Source organism: Penicillium macrosclerotiorum (genome assembly GCF_028827735.1).
Source record: "Penicillium macrosclerotiorum strain IBT 26536 chromosome Unknown utg000006l_segment0_segment0, whole genome shotgun sequence".
Classification (NCBI taxonomy): Eukaryota; Fungi; Ascomycota; class Eurotiomycetes; order Eurotiales; family Aspergillaceae; genus Penicillium; species Penicillium macrosclerotiorum.
The window spans coordinates 2041514-2056048 of record NW_026643085.1 but is presented as its reverse complement, the minus strand read 5'-3'; the positions used below and the strand labels follow the sequence as shown (position 1 = coordinate 2056048).

The 14535-nt window shown below is 48.5% G+C and overlaps 5 protein-coding genes across 5 annotated transcripts; 3 read left to right on the top strand and 2 right to left on the bottom strand.

Annotated features, from left to right (window-relative positions):
• Positions 1–2286: 2286 nt before the first annotated feature.
• Positions 2287–3600, top strand: N7462_006022 (uncharacterized protein; the record flags this gene model as incomplete). Its single annotated transcript, XM_057077740.1, has 2 exons — positions 2287–3217; positions 3278–3600. 2 exons carry the CDS (start codon positions 2287–2289, stop codon positions 3598–3600), a joined length of 1254 nt encoding a protein of 417 aa, XP_056933320.1.
• Positions 3601–4518: 918 nt separating this feature from the next.
• On the top strand, positions 4519–7482 carry N7462_006021 (Hsp70 family protein; the record flags this gene model as incomplete). Its single annotated transcript, XM_057077739.1, has 1 exon — positions 4519–7482. One exon carries the CDS (start codon positions 4519–4521, stop codon positions 7480–7482), a length of 2964 nt encoding a protein of 987 aa, XP_056933319.1.
• A 1141-nt stretch (positions 7483–8623) lies between these two features.
• N7462_006020 (putative MFS transporter) lies at positions 8624–10174 on the bottom strand (the record flags this gene model as incomplete). The annotated part of the gene is made up of 1 exon (XM_057077738.1): positions 8624–10174. One exon carries the CDS (start codon positions 10172–10174, stop codon positions 8624–8626), a length of 1551 nt encoding a protein of 516 aa, XP_056933318.1.
• Positions 10175–11345: 1171 nt separating this feature from the next.
• On the top strand, positions 11346–13042 carry N7462_006019 (putative extracellular lipase; the record flags this gene model as incomplete). The annotated part of the gene is made up of 2 exons (XM_057077737.1): positions 11346–11948; positions 12011–13042. 2 exons carry the CDS (start codon positions 11346–11348, stop codon positions 13040–13042), a joined length of 1635 nt encoding a protein of 544 aa, XP_056933317.1.
• A 63-nt stretch (positions 13043–13105) lies between these two features.
• On the bottom strand, positions 13106–14302 carry N7462_006018 (NAD-dependent epimerase/dehydratase family protein; the record flags this gene model as incomplete). Its single annotated transcript, XM_057077736.1, has 3 exons — positions 13106–13519; positions 13573–13761; positions 13847–14302. 3 exons carry the CDS (start codon positions 14300–14302, stop codon positions 13106–13108), a joined length of 1059 nt encoding a protein of 352 aa, XP_056933316.1.
• Positions 14303–14535: the final 233 nt, after the last annotated feature.

Here is a 14535-nt window from a genome sequence, read left to right as displayed (position 1 = left end):
GTAAAAACCACCCAGGGGATCTTATCCTGGACGCCCCTCAGCCCACGAGTGACATCATGAAATGGAATCTCCCAATGGCCTCGAATCGGCTCTGGCCTCTGACCTAGGCTGATATCGGGCCAATCGCTTGCGGGGCTCGGCAGCTTCCCTGTCTAGTCCATCTTTAGTTCCAATTTACCAATGCACCCGCGTTGTCCCACTCGCCCACATTGGGCGTCAGCTTAACATCATCCGCTTCGCGACCTTGTTTTTTTTCCTTTCTCGAAAGACTAGGATATTGGTCTCAGTCATGTAACGTTACCTGCAGGAGTGATTGGCGAGTCCACCCCAGGGACGCAGCGCCGTCAAAAACAACAACAACAACAGCAGTTAGCTCCCAACCCCCTGGAGAGGTCCAGGTTCCAGTACCCACTGACCCCCATTTCCCGTTTGCCGGGGTCTCCGCCATCTGGGCTACGGGGGCCCAGCAACTCCCCCAAATGAACCCGCCACTACTGGATGGTGGGATGTCGGACCCTGATTCCGGAGTCTAGACAGGTACACACACTGACCATGCCGCCTGTCCTCTGCCCAGTGTCCACAGATTTATCTATCGCATTGCTATGGCAATCGGTGGAAAAGGAGGTGGACGCGTACTGCAGGAACTAGAGGCATACAGTTACTTCCCTTTCACTAGGGCCCTGAAAGAGGTGGCATAAACAACTCAACATTGCTGTCGCCCACCCCTTCCCAAAAGCAATGACTCGAACTATGTATTATTGAGAGGCCATGAAAGCAATAAACTCATGCACACGGATCACAATTTATGGTTGCCTCCTGAATTGACTCTACCTGACGACAATGACCACCCCGATGGAATTCGATAAAATCCCTCGGGGGAGGTTCCTTTCCCGAGCTCGGCGTGGGAGGAAAGGGAGCAAGAAAGGAAAAAATGCCAGTGTCATGGATCGGGAGGGTCTAGTGGAAAGACCATCCGCCGGAATATGAGCTTTGACAGAGAGTCGTTCATGCGCCCTTGTGATTCGTGAGGTTTCCCCCTCATCAAGACTCGAAGCCACCGACAACAAATGAGACCTATGCTAGTCTATTTCGGGGCATAGAATGACCATACAAGCTCTGGAACCCCAGAAACAATGGAAAAAGTCAAAAAAAGGAAACAACGAGAGACAAAGAGATGAACACAAATCCAAAAAAAACGAGACTGGGCTATCGAGCAAGAGGTCTCATGATGCGCAGACGATTTTGTAATTGAACGAAAACCAACCCGGCAGCGAAGTCCGTTTCTCGCAGGCAGATCGCGGACAACGAAGAACAATGACATCGCAAACACACGGGTCGACGAGCTGGCCTTGACATGGATATCCATGGCCCCCCAGCCCCAAAAAAGACGAGGTATCCACCGACCTGCTTCCGCTGCCAAGCCCAGGCTATGCATCATCGGCTGCCTGTCGACTTGATCTCTATTCCGCATAAGTGTCGGTGCTTTCGACGTTTTGAGTTTGGCGACAATTATCCTAGTCAGTCGATCGAACAAACCAGATACCAAACCCTCCACTGCTAACGCTATTATTGGATCCAGCCACCTCCACTATGACTCTGCCCCGAGTCAAAGGGTCGCTGAGCCAACCGGCTTTGGGGCGTGCCACTAACTTTGGCCCTGCATCCACGACCTATTCCGATGCTTAAGGTACTTATCAATGACCCGGCTTCGAAGGAATGGAAAGACACGGAAAAGAGATTGATCTACTGGTGCGCCTGCCAGGTCTGGTTAGCTTTTCATGCTGCCCAAGTGGGGTGCTACCTTCATCTGTAGGCTCGAGTGAAGCATGTCATGTACTGAGCACATACTCGGTATCTGTCTCGGTACCACAGTCGTACGGATTTTCTTTGGCACCAGACCAATCGACGACGAGGAAGGCGCCCTGAATGAATCAGTGAGACGAAAATAGGGGACCCAGCCAAGTACGAATGTGATCCCTGATGATGTCGAGGCTCGGTTGTCCGGGTACACCTGCTCCCCTGACCTGTATTCTTATAACCCGTGGCTCAACATATAAACCCACCGTCTATCCTCGCCCTCTTAACGTTATTTTGTTTTCTTTCCGGTCTGGAAAGTACTATTGCCTTAGGAACTCTCTCGCTACGGTTCCTGATTTGTCTTTCGTTTCCAGGGAACGGCCAACATAATATCATTTGATATTATCACCATATTCTGTTCATTGCTATATCTCACAGCAGAAGTCAATTGTTCCAATCTAGCTTTCTTTCTTTCGTTTGCTAGACAGGATGCGAGGCGTCACTATTCTTGTGCTCGCTGCGGCCAGCCTGGTCTCCGGCGCCGTCCTGCCGAGAGACCCTGCTGCTGACCTTGTTGTCCGCGGTGGTGAAGGCGGCGGAGGCGGCGGTGGACATGGAGGAGGCCATGAAGGAGGCCACGGAGGTGGAGGTGGTGGCGGAGGAGGCCATCATACTACTCCCCCGGAAACTACTCCATGCGAAACTGAGACTCCACCGCCAGAGACAACCACTCCCTGCGAGACTACCACTCCGCCACCGGAGACAACCACTCCATGCGAGACTACCACTCCGCCACCGGAGACAACCACTCCATGCGAGACTACCACTCCACCGCCAGAGACAACCACTCCCTGCGAGACTACCACTCCGCCACCGGAGACAACCACTCCCTGCGAGACGACGACTCCACCACCGGAGACAACCACTCCCTGCGAGACTACCACTCCACCGCCAGAGACAACCACTCCCTGCGAGACTACCACCCCGCCACCGGAGACAACCACTCCCTGCGAGACGACGACTCCACCACCGGAGACAACCACTCCCTGCGAGACTACCACTCCAACCTCACCACCCCCAGAGACGAGCACACCTTGCGAGACCACTACTCCAACCTCGCCACCCCCAGAGACGAGCACACCTTGCGAGACTACCACTCCAACCTCACCACCCCCAGAGACGAGCACACCTTGCGAGACTACCACTCCAACCTCACCACCCCCAGAGACGAGCACACCTTGCGAGACCACTACTCCAACCTCGCCACCCCCAGAGACGAGCACACCTTGCGAAACCAGTACTCCAGGCTCTCCACCGCCGCCTCCACCCACATCTACCCCGTGCGAAACTACCACCCCAAGCTCGCCTCATACTACTAGCACTATCACGATTACTTACGTCACTACCACCTGCCCTCCAGGTATGTGCAATCTTCTAACCATAAATAATCTTTAAAGTCAATTTCTAATTTGTCGTACAGTGACATGGACAGTGATCACAAGCGGATCTGGCACTGTGACTCATCCGGTAACTCCAACAAGCACGATTACTGTGACTTCGGTTATCACTTGCTCTGAGGGATGCCCCACAAGTCTGCCGGGCACAAGCGTTGTTGTTCCCTCCACCAGTGTGGCTCCCACTACTGTTCCGGTGACGGGTGTCTCTCCAGCACACTCTTCATCGGCTCACTCGTCTGCACCTGCTGCTACCACTAGTCCTGCATTCAATGGGGCGACTTCTCAGTTCCAGATGTCTATGGCCGGTTTCCTCCCAGGATTGGCCGTAATTCTGGCTCTGATCTGATTTGTCTAATATTTTTTGTCTCTTCGCTGTTGAAAAGGATAAAGCTAATTCCATCATTTTTTGACTATAATATACGGATGGGAAGAGAAGGGAGAGAATGGACAAGCCAAAGGAAAGAAGAAAAATGTCGAAAAAAATTGTATTCTTTCAGCATCGGGATTGATCTTAATACCTGGCATGCTACTCTAATAACCATCACCTGCACATAATATCCAGGTGATGGTGATGTTATGAGGTTTTGATAACGACTAACGGACGTTCCTTACTATATGATGCACTAGTTCATTAATTGATGTGGGATCCTGATACTTTCTCTAATAATCTGACACTTATACAAGCCAAGCAGGGTATTCACTTTTATTACTCTCGTAAATTGCAATGATGTCCGATGGTGCTCTTGCAAACCCCTGCTTTTGCGGTGTCGATGCTTCGGTGGACCCTGAATTAGGGCTGTGGCAACCGGGGGCCCACTGAGGTAAGGTTCCAAGGTAGGGTTATGTAATGATGTACCAAACAGTGCAAACCACCCTGCATCGGCGGGCAGGGGATCGGACCCGTGGCCTTAGATCCGCCTCGTAGGGTTTGTTTCTCTTGACAGGTGTCCCTTTCGCCTCTATGGATTAAGCGACGTGGGATATTTTCTTTTTTTCCATTCCTCCCTAGAACGACAATCAATATCTCCGAGGACTCTTTGTTGTGACGCCATCTCAATAGGTACTCCCGCAAACCCGTCTGGCGCGAAGCCAGTGTTACCACCGACACACCTCACGGCGATCTGGTGGAGCAAGCTTCAGCAGTTCGATTTTCGTCTGATTAACTCTGCCTATCTTTGATGTATGTTGATTACTATGTGCTTTCATTTTGCATGCTCCAAAAAGCTCATTTCCCTTCTGTTTTTGTAGTGTGCAGCTTCCAGACATGGCGCTTCCGGGCCGCCGGCGGTTACCAACATCGCCTTTCCTCTCCCTCGTGATTCTCCCGTTCTTGGTCTTCCTCATCAGCTTTGCTGGACCAGCCGCTGCGGCTGGCTCGGCAGTTATCGGACTAGATGTCGGCACCGAATACTTCAAAGCCGCATTGGTGAAACCCGGAATTCCACTTGAAATTGTGCTTAGCAAGGACTCAAAGCGCAAGGAGTCGGCTGCCATTGCATTCAAGCCGACAAGAGAAAGTGATGCTCCCTTTCCCGAACGTTTCTATGGTGGTAATGCGCTGGCATTAGCAGCTCGGTATCCGGACGACGTGTACATCAACCTGAAGACTCTGTTGGGCGTTCCTTTCAATGACGGAAATGATGAGACTCTCAAGAGCTACTGGAGCCGGTATCCAGCCTTGAACCTCGAGACTGCCCCCAATGGCCGTGGCTCCGTCGCAATGCGCAGTAACCGTCTCGGAGAAGCGGAGAAAAAGGACGCGTTCCTGGTGGAGGAGATTCTCGCCATGCAATTGAAGGAGGTCAAGGCCAATGCAGATGCACTGGCTGGCAAGGGATCAGATATTCGGGACGTCGTCATTACCTACCCCGCCTTCTACACCGCTGAAGAGAAACGGAGCCTCGCGCTAGCCGCTGACCTGGCCGGTCTGAAGATCCAGGCTTTCATCAGTGATGGTCTGGCTGTTGGATTGAATTACGCTACTAGCCGTAAGTTCCCGAGTGTGTCTGATGGAGAAAAACCCGAATACCATGTTGTTTTCGATATGGGTGCTGGGTCGACCACCGCCAGCGTGTTGCGTTTCCAGAGTCGTCAGGTCAAGGATGTTGGAAAATACAACAAGACTGTTCAAGAAATTCATGTTTTGGGAAGTGGCTGGGATAGGACCCTTGGAGGTGACTCTCTGAACGATCTGATTGTCAACGATATGATTGCCAAGCTGGTTGAAGATAAGAAACTGAAGGACAAGGTCACACCGGAACAAGTCAAGGCCCACGGCAAGACCATGTCCAGATTGTGGAAGGATGCTGAGAAAATTCGCCAAGTACTAAGCGCAAACACAGAAACTTCAACTAGCTTTGAGGGACTTTACGACGAGGATCTCAATTTCAAGTACAAGATCAGCCGCGCCAATTTTGAAAAGATGGCGGCTGAACATGCGGCTCGTATTGGGTCTCCTTTGGAACAGGCTTTGGATTCTGCCAGCCTGAAGTTTGACGATATCGATTCCGTTGTCCTTCATGGTGGAGCTATTCGGACACCCTTTGTCCAGAAGCAACTCGAGAAGATCTGTGGCTCATCTAAGAAGCTCCGCACCAATGTCAACGCCGACGAGGCGGCTGTTTTTGGTGCTGCTTTTAAGGGTGCTGCACTCTCCCCTAGCTTCCGCGTCAAGGATATTCGCGCGAGCGATGCGGCTACGTACCCGGTTGTTTTGAAATGGGCTTCTGATGGTAAGGAGCGGAGCCAGAAGCTTTTCACCTCCACGTCTCAGGTTGGCCCCGAGAAGCAAGTTACTGTCAAGAACCTTGAAGATTTTGAATTCAGCTTCTACCAACAGGTCGAAGAGAATGGTCTACCTGTTCTGACCGTCCAGACCCAAAACCTGACAGCCTCCGTGAACAAGCTAAAGGATACCCATGGTTGCACGGCCAGCAACATAACAACCAAGTTTGCAATCCGCCTCAGTCCTGTGAACGGTCTTCCTGAAGTGACTAGCGGCGATGTCAGCTGTGAAGTTGAGGTTGAGAAGAAGGGAATCGTTGAGGATGTCAAGGGGTTCTTTGGACTTGGTTCCAAGAAGGGTGAACAGCAGCCACTCGGTGATGAGGATGAGGCGAGCGAATCGATCACTCTCGAGCCCGAGGCGGAATCTTCAACCACTTCATCTGCCACTGATACTTCTTCTACGACTGCTGCTACTACCAAGGAAAGCGCCAAGGCTAATACCCAGACTAAACTTGAGACCATTCCTATTAGTCTTAAGTCGACTCCTCTTGGAACCCAGGCGCCTTCGGCCGCAGAACTTACTCGTATTAATTCCCGTCTCGCGGCTTTCGATTCGTCGGATCGTGATCGAGTGCTACGTGAAGAGGCCTTGAATGAGCTAGAGTCGTTCATCTATCGCAGCCGAGATCTTATTGAAACCGAAGATTTCATCAAGGCCGTTAAGAACGACCAGTTGACTACCTTGCAAGAGAAGGTTACTAAGGCCAGTGACTGGCTATATGAAGACAGCGACAATGCCAAGACAGTCGACTTCCTGGCGAAGCTCAAGGATTTGAAGTCTATTGTCAATCCGGCGCTGAAGCGGATAAAAGAATCTTCTTCTCGCCCCGCACGTATCCAGCTTCTGCAGGACATGCTCAAGAATGCCGAGTCCATGAAACAATTGATCGAGAGCCAGATTGCCAACGATGAAGATATTTATTCTTCCTCGGTATCAGCCTCGAGCACGTCAACCGCCACTGTCGAGGATTCAGCGACCAGCTCTTCCTCTACTCCTACCCCTGCTACCTCTGGCGATCCTTTGGATGACCTTGACGACGATTCATATTCCGCCACCACCACGTCTTCTACCAAGGCGGCCAAGCCATCAGCTGCTGTCAAGCCCACCGGTCCAAAATATACATTATTTACTCCTTATGACCTTGAATCTCTCACGAAGGTTTATGAGTCTACCAAACCCTGGCTTGAGACTCAGCTCGAGCTTCAAGAGAAGCTCACCGAGTCGGATGATCCCGTTCTCACCGTTGTAGAGATTGATTTCCGTCTGCGCGAGTTCGAGCGCATATTAAACCGCATGTATGAGCGAATGACCGCCGCTGCTGGCCAGCAGGCCAAGAGCAGCGGCAAGAAGCCCAAGAAAGATGGCAAGGACAAGCCGTCAGAGAAGAAGAGCAAGGGCAAGGAGACGCCTCAAGACGATACTAAGAAGGATGAGCTGTAATGCTCTCTGTCTTTGTGCATGATATATTTGCATTTTTGGAACCTTTGCGCAAGAGCATGTCTTTTTTTTCTTGTTCTCTTTCATGTCCTATGTACCACATCTATTTCACCTTTTCAAATAGACAAAAGACTTATCGTGAAGTTCTGGGCTCATTATTATGGTTTAGCCCCAGGGCTTGTGATTTTCACTCGATCAGAATACATTCGGTTCGAAGAATCTGATAATACCTCTCAAAATGGATGATTTGAAATTCTATAGTTATTGAGTCCTCTTTTGTAATCGCGAATATGGTGCGTTACCCCTACTGCTCTTTCCATCGCCGTAACCAGATCATTTGAAAAGGCTTGGCGTGCCACACATAGTATTTAGACTCAGGTCTCCTGAAAGAAACACTTTCCAAAGCCGGGCTTGCTCTTCCTATTGGCAACGTAATGTATCGACATCAATGTAGAAAGCGCCACTTTTACAATAATAGGCACATCTACTGGAACTTTGGCAATTCCATCCGTGCTCCGCGTGCTTAGCTGAATTATGTAGTCAGGTGGGATGATGCTATGGTGTAGGTAAAAAAGTACGACTTACGGACTACCTGCCCTCCACTTGATGGAGAAACAAGGACTCCTGTAGCTCTTGGAAGTTGCGGCCTGGGGAGACCGGCAGCCGTGATGGCGAACGCGAGCGCGAGCGGGGAGAAAACATAGATAGTGTGCATGGTTTGCTAACGCTTCCCATGAGGATATGTTAGGATCTCATTCGGAGTCGGAAGACACTTTACAATCGGGAACAGGTGAGAGAGCTTTGTTGTACAAGAAAGATACAGCCCAGGAGCAAAGGGATAAAAATCGCGGACCTATATTTGCGCTATTTATTTGTTGATCTTGAAAAAGCAAGGGGCATGTTCAGGGGTTCCACTGTATGTTCCCGCTTATTGGCAGGTTTGCTTTTTTGAATATCATATCCTGGCTTGGGAATAAGCTAAGGCTGTTTACATGGAGTCCCACATGTTGAGTTTCAATCATTACTTTCCCCTGATATAGATTATTGAAAACGTGCTGAAACGTCAATACCCCTATCCGACTATTACAATGGTTTGAACGGAATCTTCACAAAACGTATCGAAATCTTGGATTCTGGAAAAGCATTAGCGAGGGTCCGCAAACTGAGTGCGAATTTTACTTGCCTCAAAATCGGTCAAATCAGCCAACTCGTCATATTCCGATTGAATGCCAGCTCCCTCGTGGTTTCTTGCTGCCATATCTCTTATCTTGTTCCGACGAATAAGCAAAATTCGTAGGCAGATAGCTAGAGCGATTTGAGCCGAGGCGCAGGCAAGGATAACTTTGCACCCTGTCTGGTACAGCGGTGCTTCTTTTGCAAGGAATGCATGAGGTCCAATGATGTTTCCAGCGCAATATGCGAGAAATACCAGAGCAACCCCGGTACTTCGCTTCGTATATCCTCCCAAATTTGTGGCTGGCATTTGTAGCGAAAGAACCAACGAGCAAACAAATGCACCAACAATGTAGTAGCCAAAAAGTACGCCGACTTTATGAGTTTCATGAGACAGTTTCCATATTAAGCAAGTCCCCATTATGGTGGGTATCAGATAAATCGCCATAATAATGGTACGAGAGTTGTGGAGATACGAGGCAACAAATGTACCAGACAGGATATAGAACACTTGGAATCCACCCATAGGAATTCCCAAGGCCGTCGTCTTCAATGGATCGTCTGTCAACCCTTTGATAATTAGCTTACCAAAATTTGCAATACCACCGTTAATAACCTCGTTGCATAGAGTGAACATAAACAAGATCCAGACTTGAGGATCAATCAAGGCCTCTCGGATCTGATACCATTTGACTTGACGATTAATCACCCCTGTCCTGCCGAGACGATTGCGACCAATCAGAAGGGCCTTGTCTTCCAACTTGAAGCGCTTCGCAGAGATAATATCATCTGGTAGGAACAGAAACATCACAATGCCCCAAGCGACGGTCACGCCACCGAGTATCAGGTATATAGCTCTCCAGACTGAAATTGTCTGAATCTGGCCAATCCCAAAGGTTATAATTCCACCCAGGATGGCACCGAGCCCATTGCAGCTGTAAAAAATGCCTGCACGGAATGGTTGCTGTTCTCTCGTGTACCACATGCCTACAATCATCATAAAACAAGGCGTGATAGGTGCTTCAAATATACCGAGGAGAAAGCGACAGATTGCCATGCCTGTAAAGGACGAGCAAGCAGCGGTTATCATAAGCATTGAGCCCCAAGCAATAATATTGCATGAAATGACTTTTCCTAATTTGGTCTTCTGTGCCAGAATATTCCACGGATACTCGGATATGAGATAAGCCAAGTAGAAAATACTAGCCAACCAACTATATTGATTGCTTGACATGTGAGTTGAAGTAAACAGGTCAAAGACTGCCGAGTATGCCAGTGCTGACTTGTCGATATACTGAAGAACATATGTACCGGCAAGCAGGGGTAACAATACAAGATCCACTCGACGGACAAGTGCTTTGTTGCGCTCGGCATCGTCTAGGAGTTCCCGAATGGTGTCGTTTGAAAATCCATTCTCGTGGAGGAAAACTTCACCCTCATCAAGATCGGTGATACTGCCAAACTGTAGGTCTTTCTCCTCCGAGCTGGTTTCAACAGGTGCCTTTTCGGATTTTTCCTCCATATTTTCACGTAGGAGCAGATTTAATGTAGGAACATAAAATAAACAGTCAACAGAGTGCGTCTCAGCTATTATTTTTGAGGATTTCGTCTATACGAGTCCTCAAAAATAGAGGCCGTAATATACCCCAAATACCCCCCATTCTATGGCCTGGATCATGCGGGGTATCTTCCTGTTTTTCGGACTTTGCCCGAACTTGATACATGACCCCGGCCAATAATTGACTTGCCGCCCTATCTCGGATAGTGTCTGATAAGACCGGAGCAAAAGATAAAAATTCTTTGGAAATGACTTGGAGAGGAACGATGGCAAAACAACAAGAGAGGCTTTTATAAATTCACATTGACTTAATACATCGACTTGAGCCTTAATAACATAAAGTATCTCATTTCTCTCTATCTTCTAGCTTTCCTTGACTTATATCTTACGTTACTCACTGTAAATTATCTTTTAGTTGGAATCTAGAATTGAAGCTTCGTAATCCCTATCTCTTGATAATAAGGTTGGTTCTAGTTGGTTTATCAACTCAGGCGAGTTAGTCATGGAGTGTTCCCCTTCAATGTCGTTCTATTACATAACACCCTCCAGTTCTCAATATGATAGATATTCAATAATAGACTCTGATTCTCTTTTCTTGGAGACAAAACAGAAAAGAAAAAAGAAAAAGAGAAAGAAAAAGAATAACAATAAAGTTTCAAACTAATTTTTAAAACACTCTGCGTTTGAGTGATTGATATAACATGTAGCGTGTTGCCTTGAAGGAGCACACTTAGTGGGCCTTCTCTCATGTGCAAGACCGGAGACATATTCGCAAAGCTTCATTGTACGCTCGCGTTCCTCATTAATTGCATGGAAGCCCCATAACAGTATTCACGAATATCCAAAGCTCGTCAAATCATTTTTTCATCACTACAATGCTCGGCCAGTAGCTCTGTACCGAAGCTGTTAAAATACTTCGTCCGCTATCAGCCAAAAGAACTAGCCTTATCTCAAGCCTGTGGGGCCTTGGCCCCTTCGTCTCCACTGCTTTCTCACCCCGCACAACGGAGCTACTTTTGCTTCCCGAACTGCGATGGACCGCCCGTACTGCCTATAATACACCTTCCCTGCTGCTTCCTTATCAGGCTCAAAACAGATTGACTCTTGATAGGATACTATACATAGTGAACAGGCCATGACTCAATCATCCAGGCCCTCTGTATCGCTTGCGCAAGGACTGGTGGAAGGGATACGGCTCGATAAAGGCTTCCCTAAGCCTGTGGATGCATTTTTGGGAGTTCCTTATGCGCTGCCACCAATTGGAGAACGGCGCTTCCAGCCTCCTGTCAAGGTATTACCCTCCAAAGGTCATATCGATGCCTCGATGTATGGGCCTGCGGCCCCTGGCAAAGCATTGCTATCGGGCGGGCCGAAACTTGAACAAAGCGAGGATTGCCTAACGGCCAACATCTTCCATCAGACCGGAATGGAAGAGACAGCGAAGCTTCCGGTAGCGATTTACATCCACGGTGGCGCTTTCAATCGAGGAACAGCATCCATGCATGACACTTGTTCGATGGTCGCTTGGTCTGAAGAGCCTTTTATTGGTGTGAGCTTCAATTATCGAGTCGGAGCTCTGGGATTTTTGCCATCGGCTTTGGCTGAAGAGGAAGGGCTTCTCAACCTTGGACTTCATGATCAAGTCCATCTTTTCCAATGGGTACAGGAAAATATTGTACAATTTGGAGGCGATCCTAACAATGTAACATTATTTGGCTTATCAGCTGGGGCACATTCGGTATGTTACGATGCCGTGTTGTTTCCTTGCTTGCTTTCTGTTTTTTTTTAACCTCCGAGTAGATCGGGCATCATCTTCTCAATTATAACGAGCAGGCCAAGCCTCTCTTCCACCGCGTGATTATGGAGTCAGGGTCCCCGACTTCTCGAGCCGTTCGACCGTACGACGCGAAAGTACATGAAGAACAATTCAAGGACTTCTTACATGAGGCAGGATGCCCAGCTGATCTATCCAGAGATGAAATCTTTCCCTTTCTTAGATCCCTTCCAAGTGAAACTATCACAACTGCTCAGACCACCGTCTTTGACAAATACAATCCCTCTCTTCGATGGGCTTTTCAACCTGTTATTGATGGAGATCTTATCCCTCGAAAGCCACTGGACGCGTGGAACTCTCAAGTCTGGAACAAAGTACCCATAATGACCGGGTTCACCACAAATGAGGGAACAATGTACGTGGACAAGAAAATGTCGACACCAGCGCAGTTTCGCCGGTTCTGGCAGAACCTTCTTCCCGAGTTGTCATCCTCAGACCTGGATACCATTGATGGATTGTATCCCGATCCTAGCCTTGACCCTGCTTCACCATATATCGAAACAAGAAAAAACTGTGGGCTGGGTCAACAATACAAGCGAGTCGAGGCCGCATATGCCCATTACGCATATGTAGCACCCGTCCGCCAAACCGCAGAATTTGCATCTTCTCAGGGTGTACCGGCTTATCTATATCACTGGGCTCTACCCAGGACAGTGATCGGCCGAGCAAACCACGGAGACAATATGTATTACGAATCTTATAATAGCGACATTACAGAGATTTCAGAGTCACAGAAGGAGCTGTCTGGGACCCTACATGCGTATATCACCAGTTTCATCACCACAGGTGACCCAAACGGCATTGCAGGTCGTTATGCCAAAAGGCCAGTGTGGAAGAAATTCTCTCCAACCGATGCTTCTGTCATGAGATTTGGCGAAGGGAATGAGGAACTGATCGGGGGAGCGGCAGCCCCAGCGGCAGCCTTTGTTAAGGACGACTGGGCAAGAGAACAGACAAACTTCTGGTGGTCAAAGGTCCCTATATCGCAGCTTGCATGAAGTTCATTCTCTTGATTATAGAACGGAATATAATACATGGCAATATCTTTACCCGGATAGGATTTATAGTGATCCCTTTTGGTGGAAGTCCAGGATTAAATCAACTTCCTTGTCAGCCACCTCGAGAATGTGATCAGCCGGGTATTGAGGTTTCCAGCCAATTTTGAGTCCATTCTTGGCCTCGAGGGTACATTTTCCACCCAAAAACAAGGGAACCATGTCTTTTGGACAACCCAATGCCACTCCCATCTGCTCTAGAGCTTGGTCATTGACTAAATCTACCTCCTCTTTATCGACAACCTGTCGTTTAGCCAACTCCTTTGCCATCGCGCAGTAAATGTCATTCCAGGCCACACTTCCGCTAGCAGCAAGATAGTATCCACTCTTTCCGCTTGCGATAGAATTCTCAGACAGTATATTTCGTATGATCTCAAGATAAAGCGCCGCATTGTCCACGACGTGGCACACGGGCCATGTCTAAATTTAAGTCAGATCAGTCTAGAACAACAAAAAGAGGGGCATGTGTATACATGGTCATCCGCATCAGGTCTGTATACCCGTCCAAGCTTTTTGGCGGCATTCACAATGGCAACGGTCTGAATCGATATGGGATTTCCGAATCCTTCTCCCTTTCCATAGACAACACATGGTACAAAGATATAGCTTTTCACACCGTACTGTTCGGCTACTTCGATCACAGTATTGTTTGCCTCAAGAGCCTGATTTTTCAACCGCAATATGTCAGGTCGAAAATGAATTTCTCTTTTGATATGGATATCTAGTAGATTGGATGTGGGAACAAACCTTAGTCACCGGTACGTAGTGTGCCTGTGACGTCTTTTGCAAATGATATAGGCTTGGATCATTATCCGGAAGCGGTCGATCTGTAGGATGACCAGCATGATTGCTAAATATCTTTGCACCTGAAGTATGAAGAAAGTGGACTTTTTGGCCAGTTTGCTTCCTCATTTCGCCCAAAGCCTTGATCATTGACACTTGGGACTCAGAGGTCATTGCGTCAATTAGAAAAAGGACGATGGTGATCTTTTTGTCAATGATCGCATCCATGATGCTAGTCTCATCTTTCACGTCAAAAGTTATCGGCTCGGCACCGTATTGCTTGACAGCTTCGCCTTGCTCATTGGTGCGGACCAGGGCGTACAGCTTATGATAAGCAGGAAGCTTGGCACGGCTCCAGCGGGCGAGCAAGGTTCCCCCTAAATACCCGGAGGCGCCGGTGACGAGAATGTTGTGTGACATGAGGAATGAGTTACAGGTCGAGTTTATTTGGATGTTAGATAGGAAAAGATCTTAATCGGAATTTATCTCTGTCGAAGAAGAGCTTACTCTAGCAAGGGGCCGATTGAGGATTGTTCAACTTGTCAAATCAAGGATGGTTTGTAATCAGCCCAGCGGCCCGAGAACATCCCGGGGACTAATAATAATAAGTTGACATGCAAAGCTCGTGCATAGCGTTGGCCCACCGAAGTCTC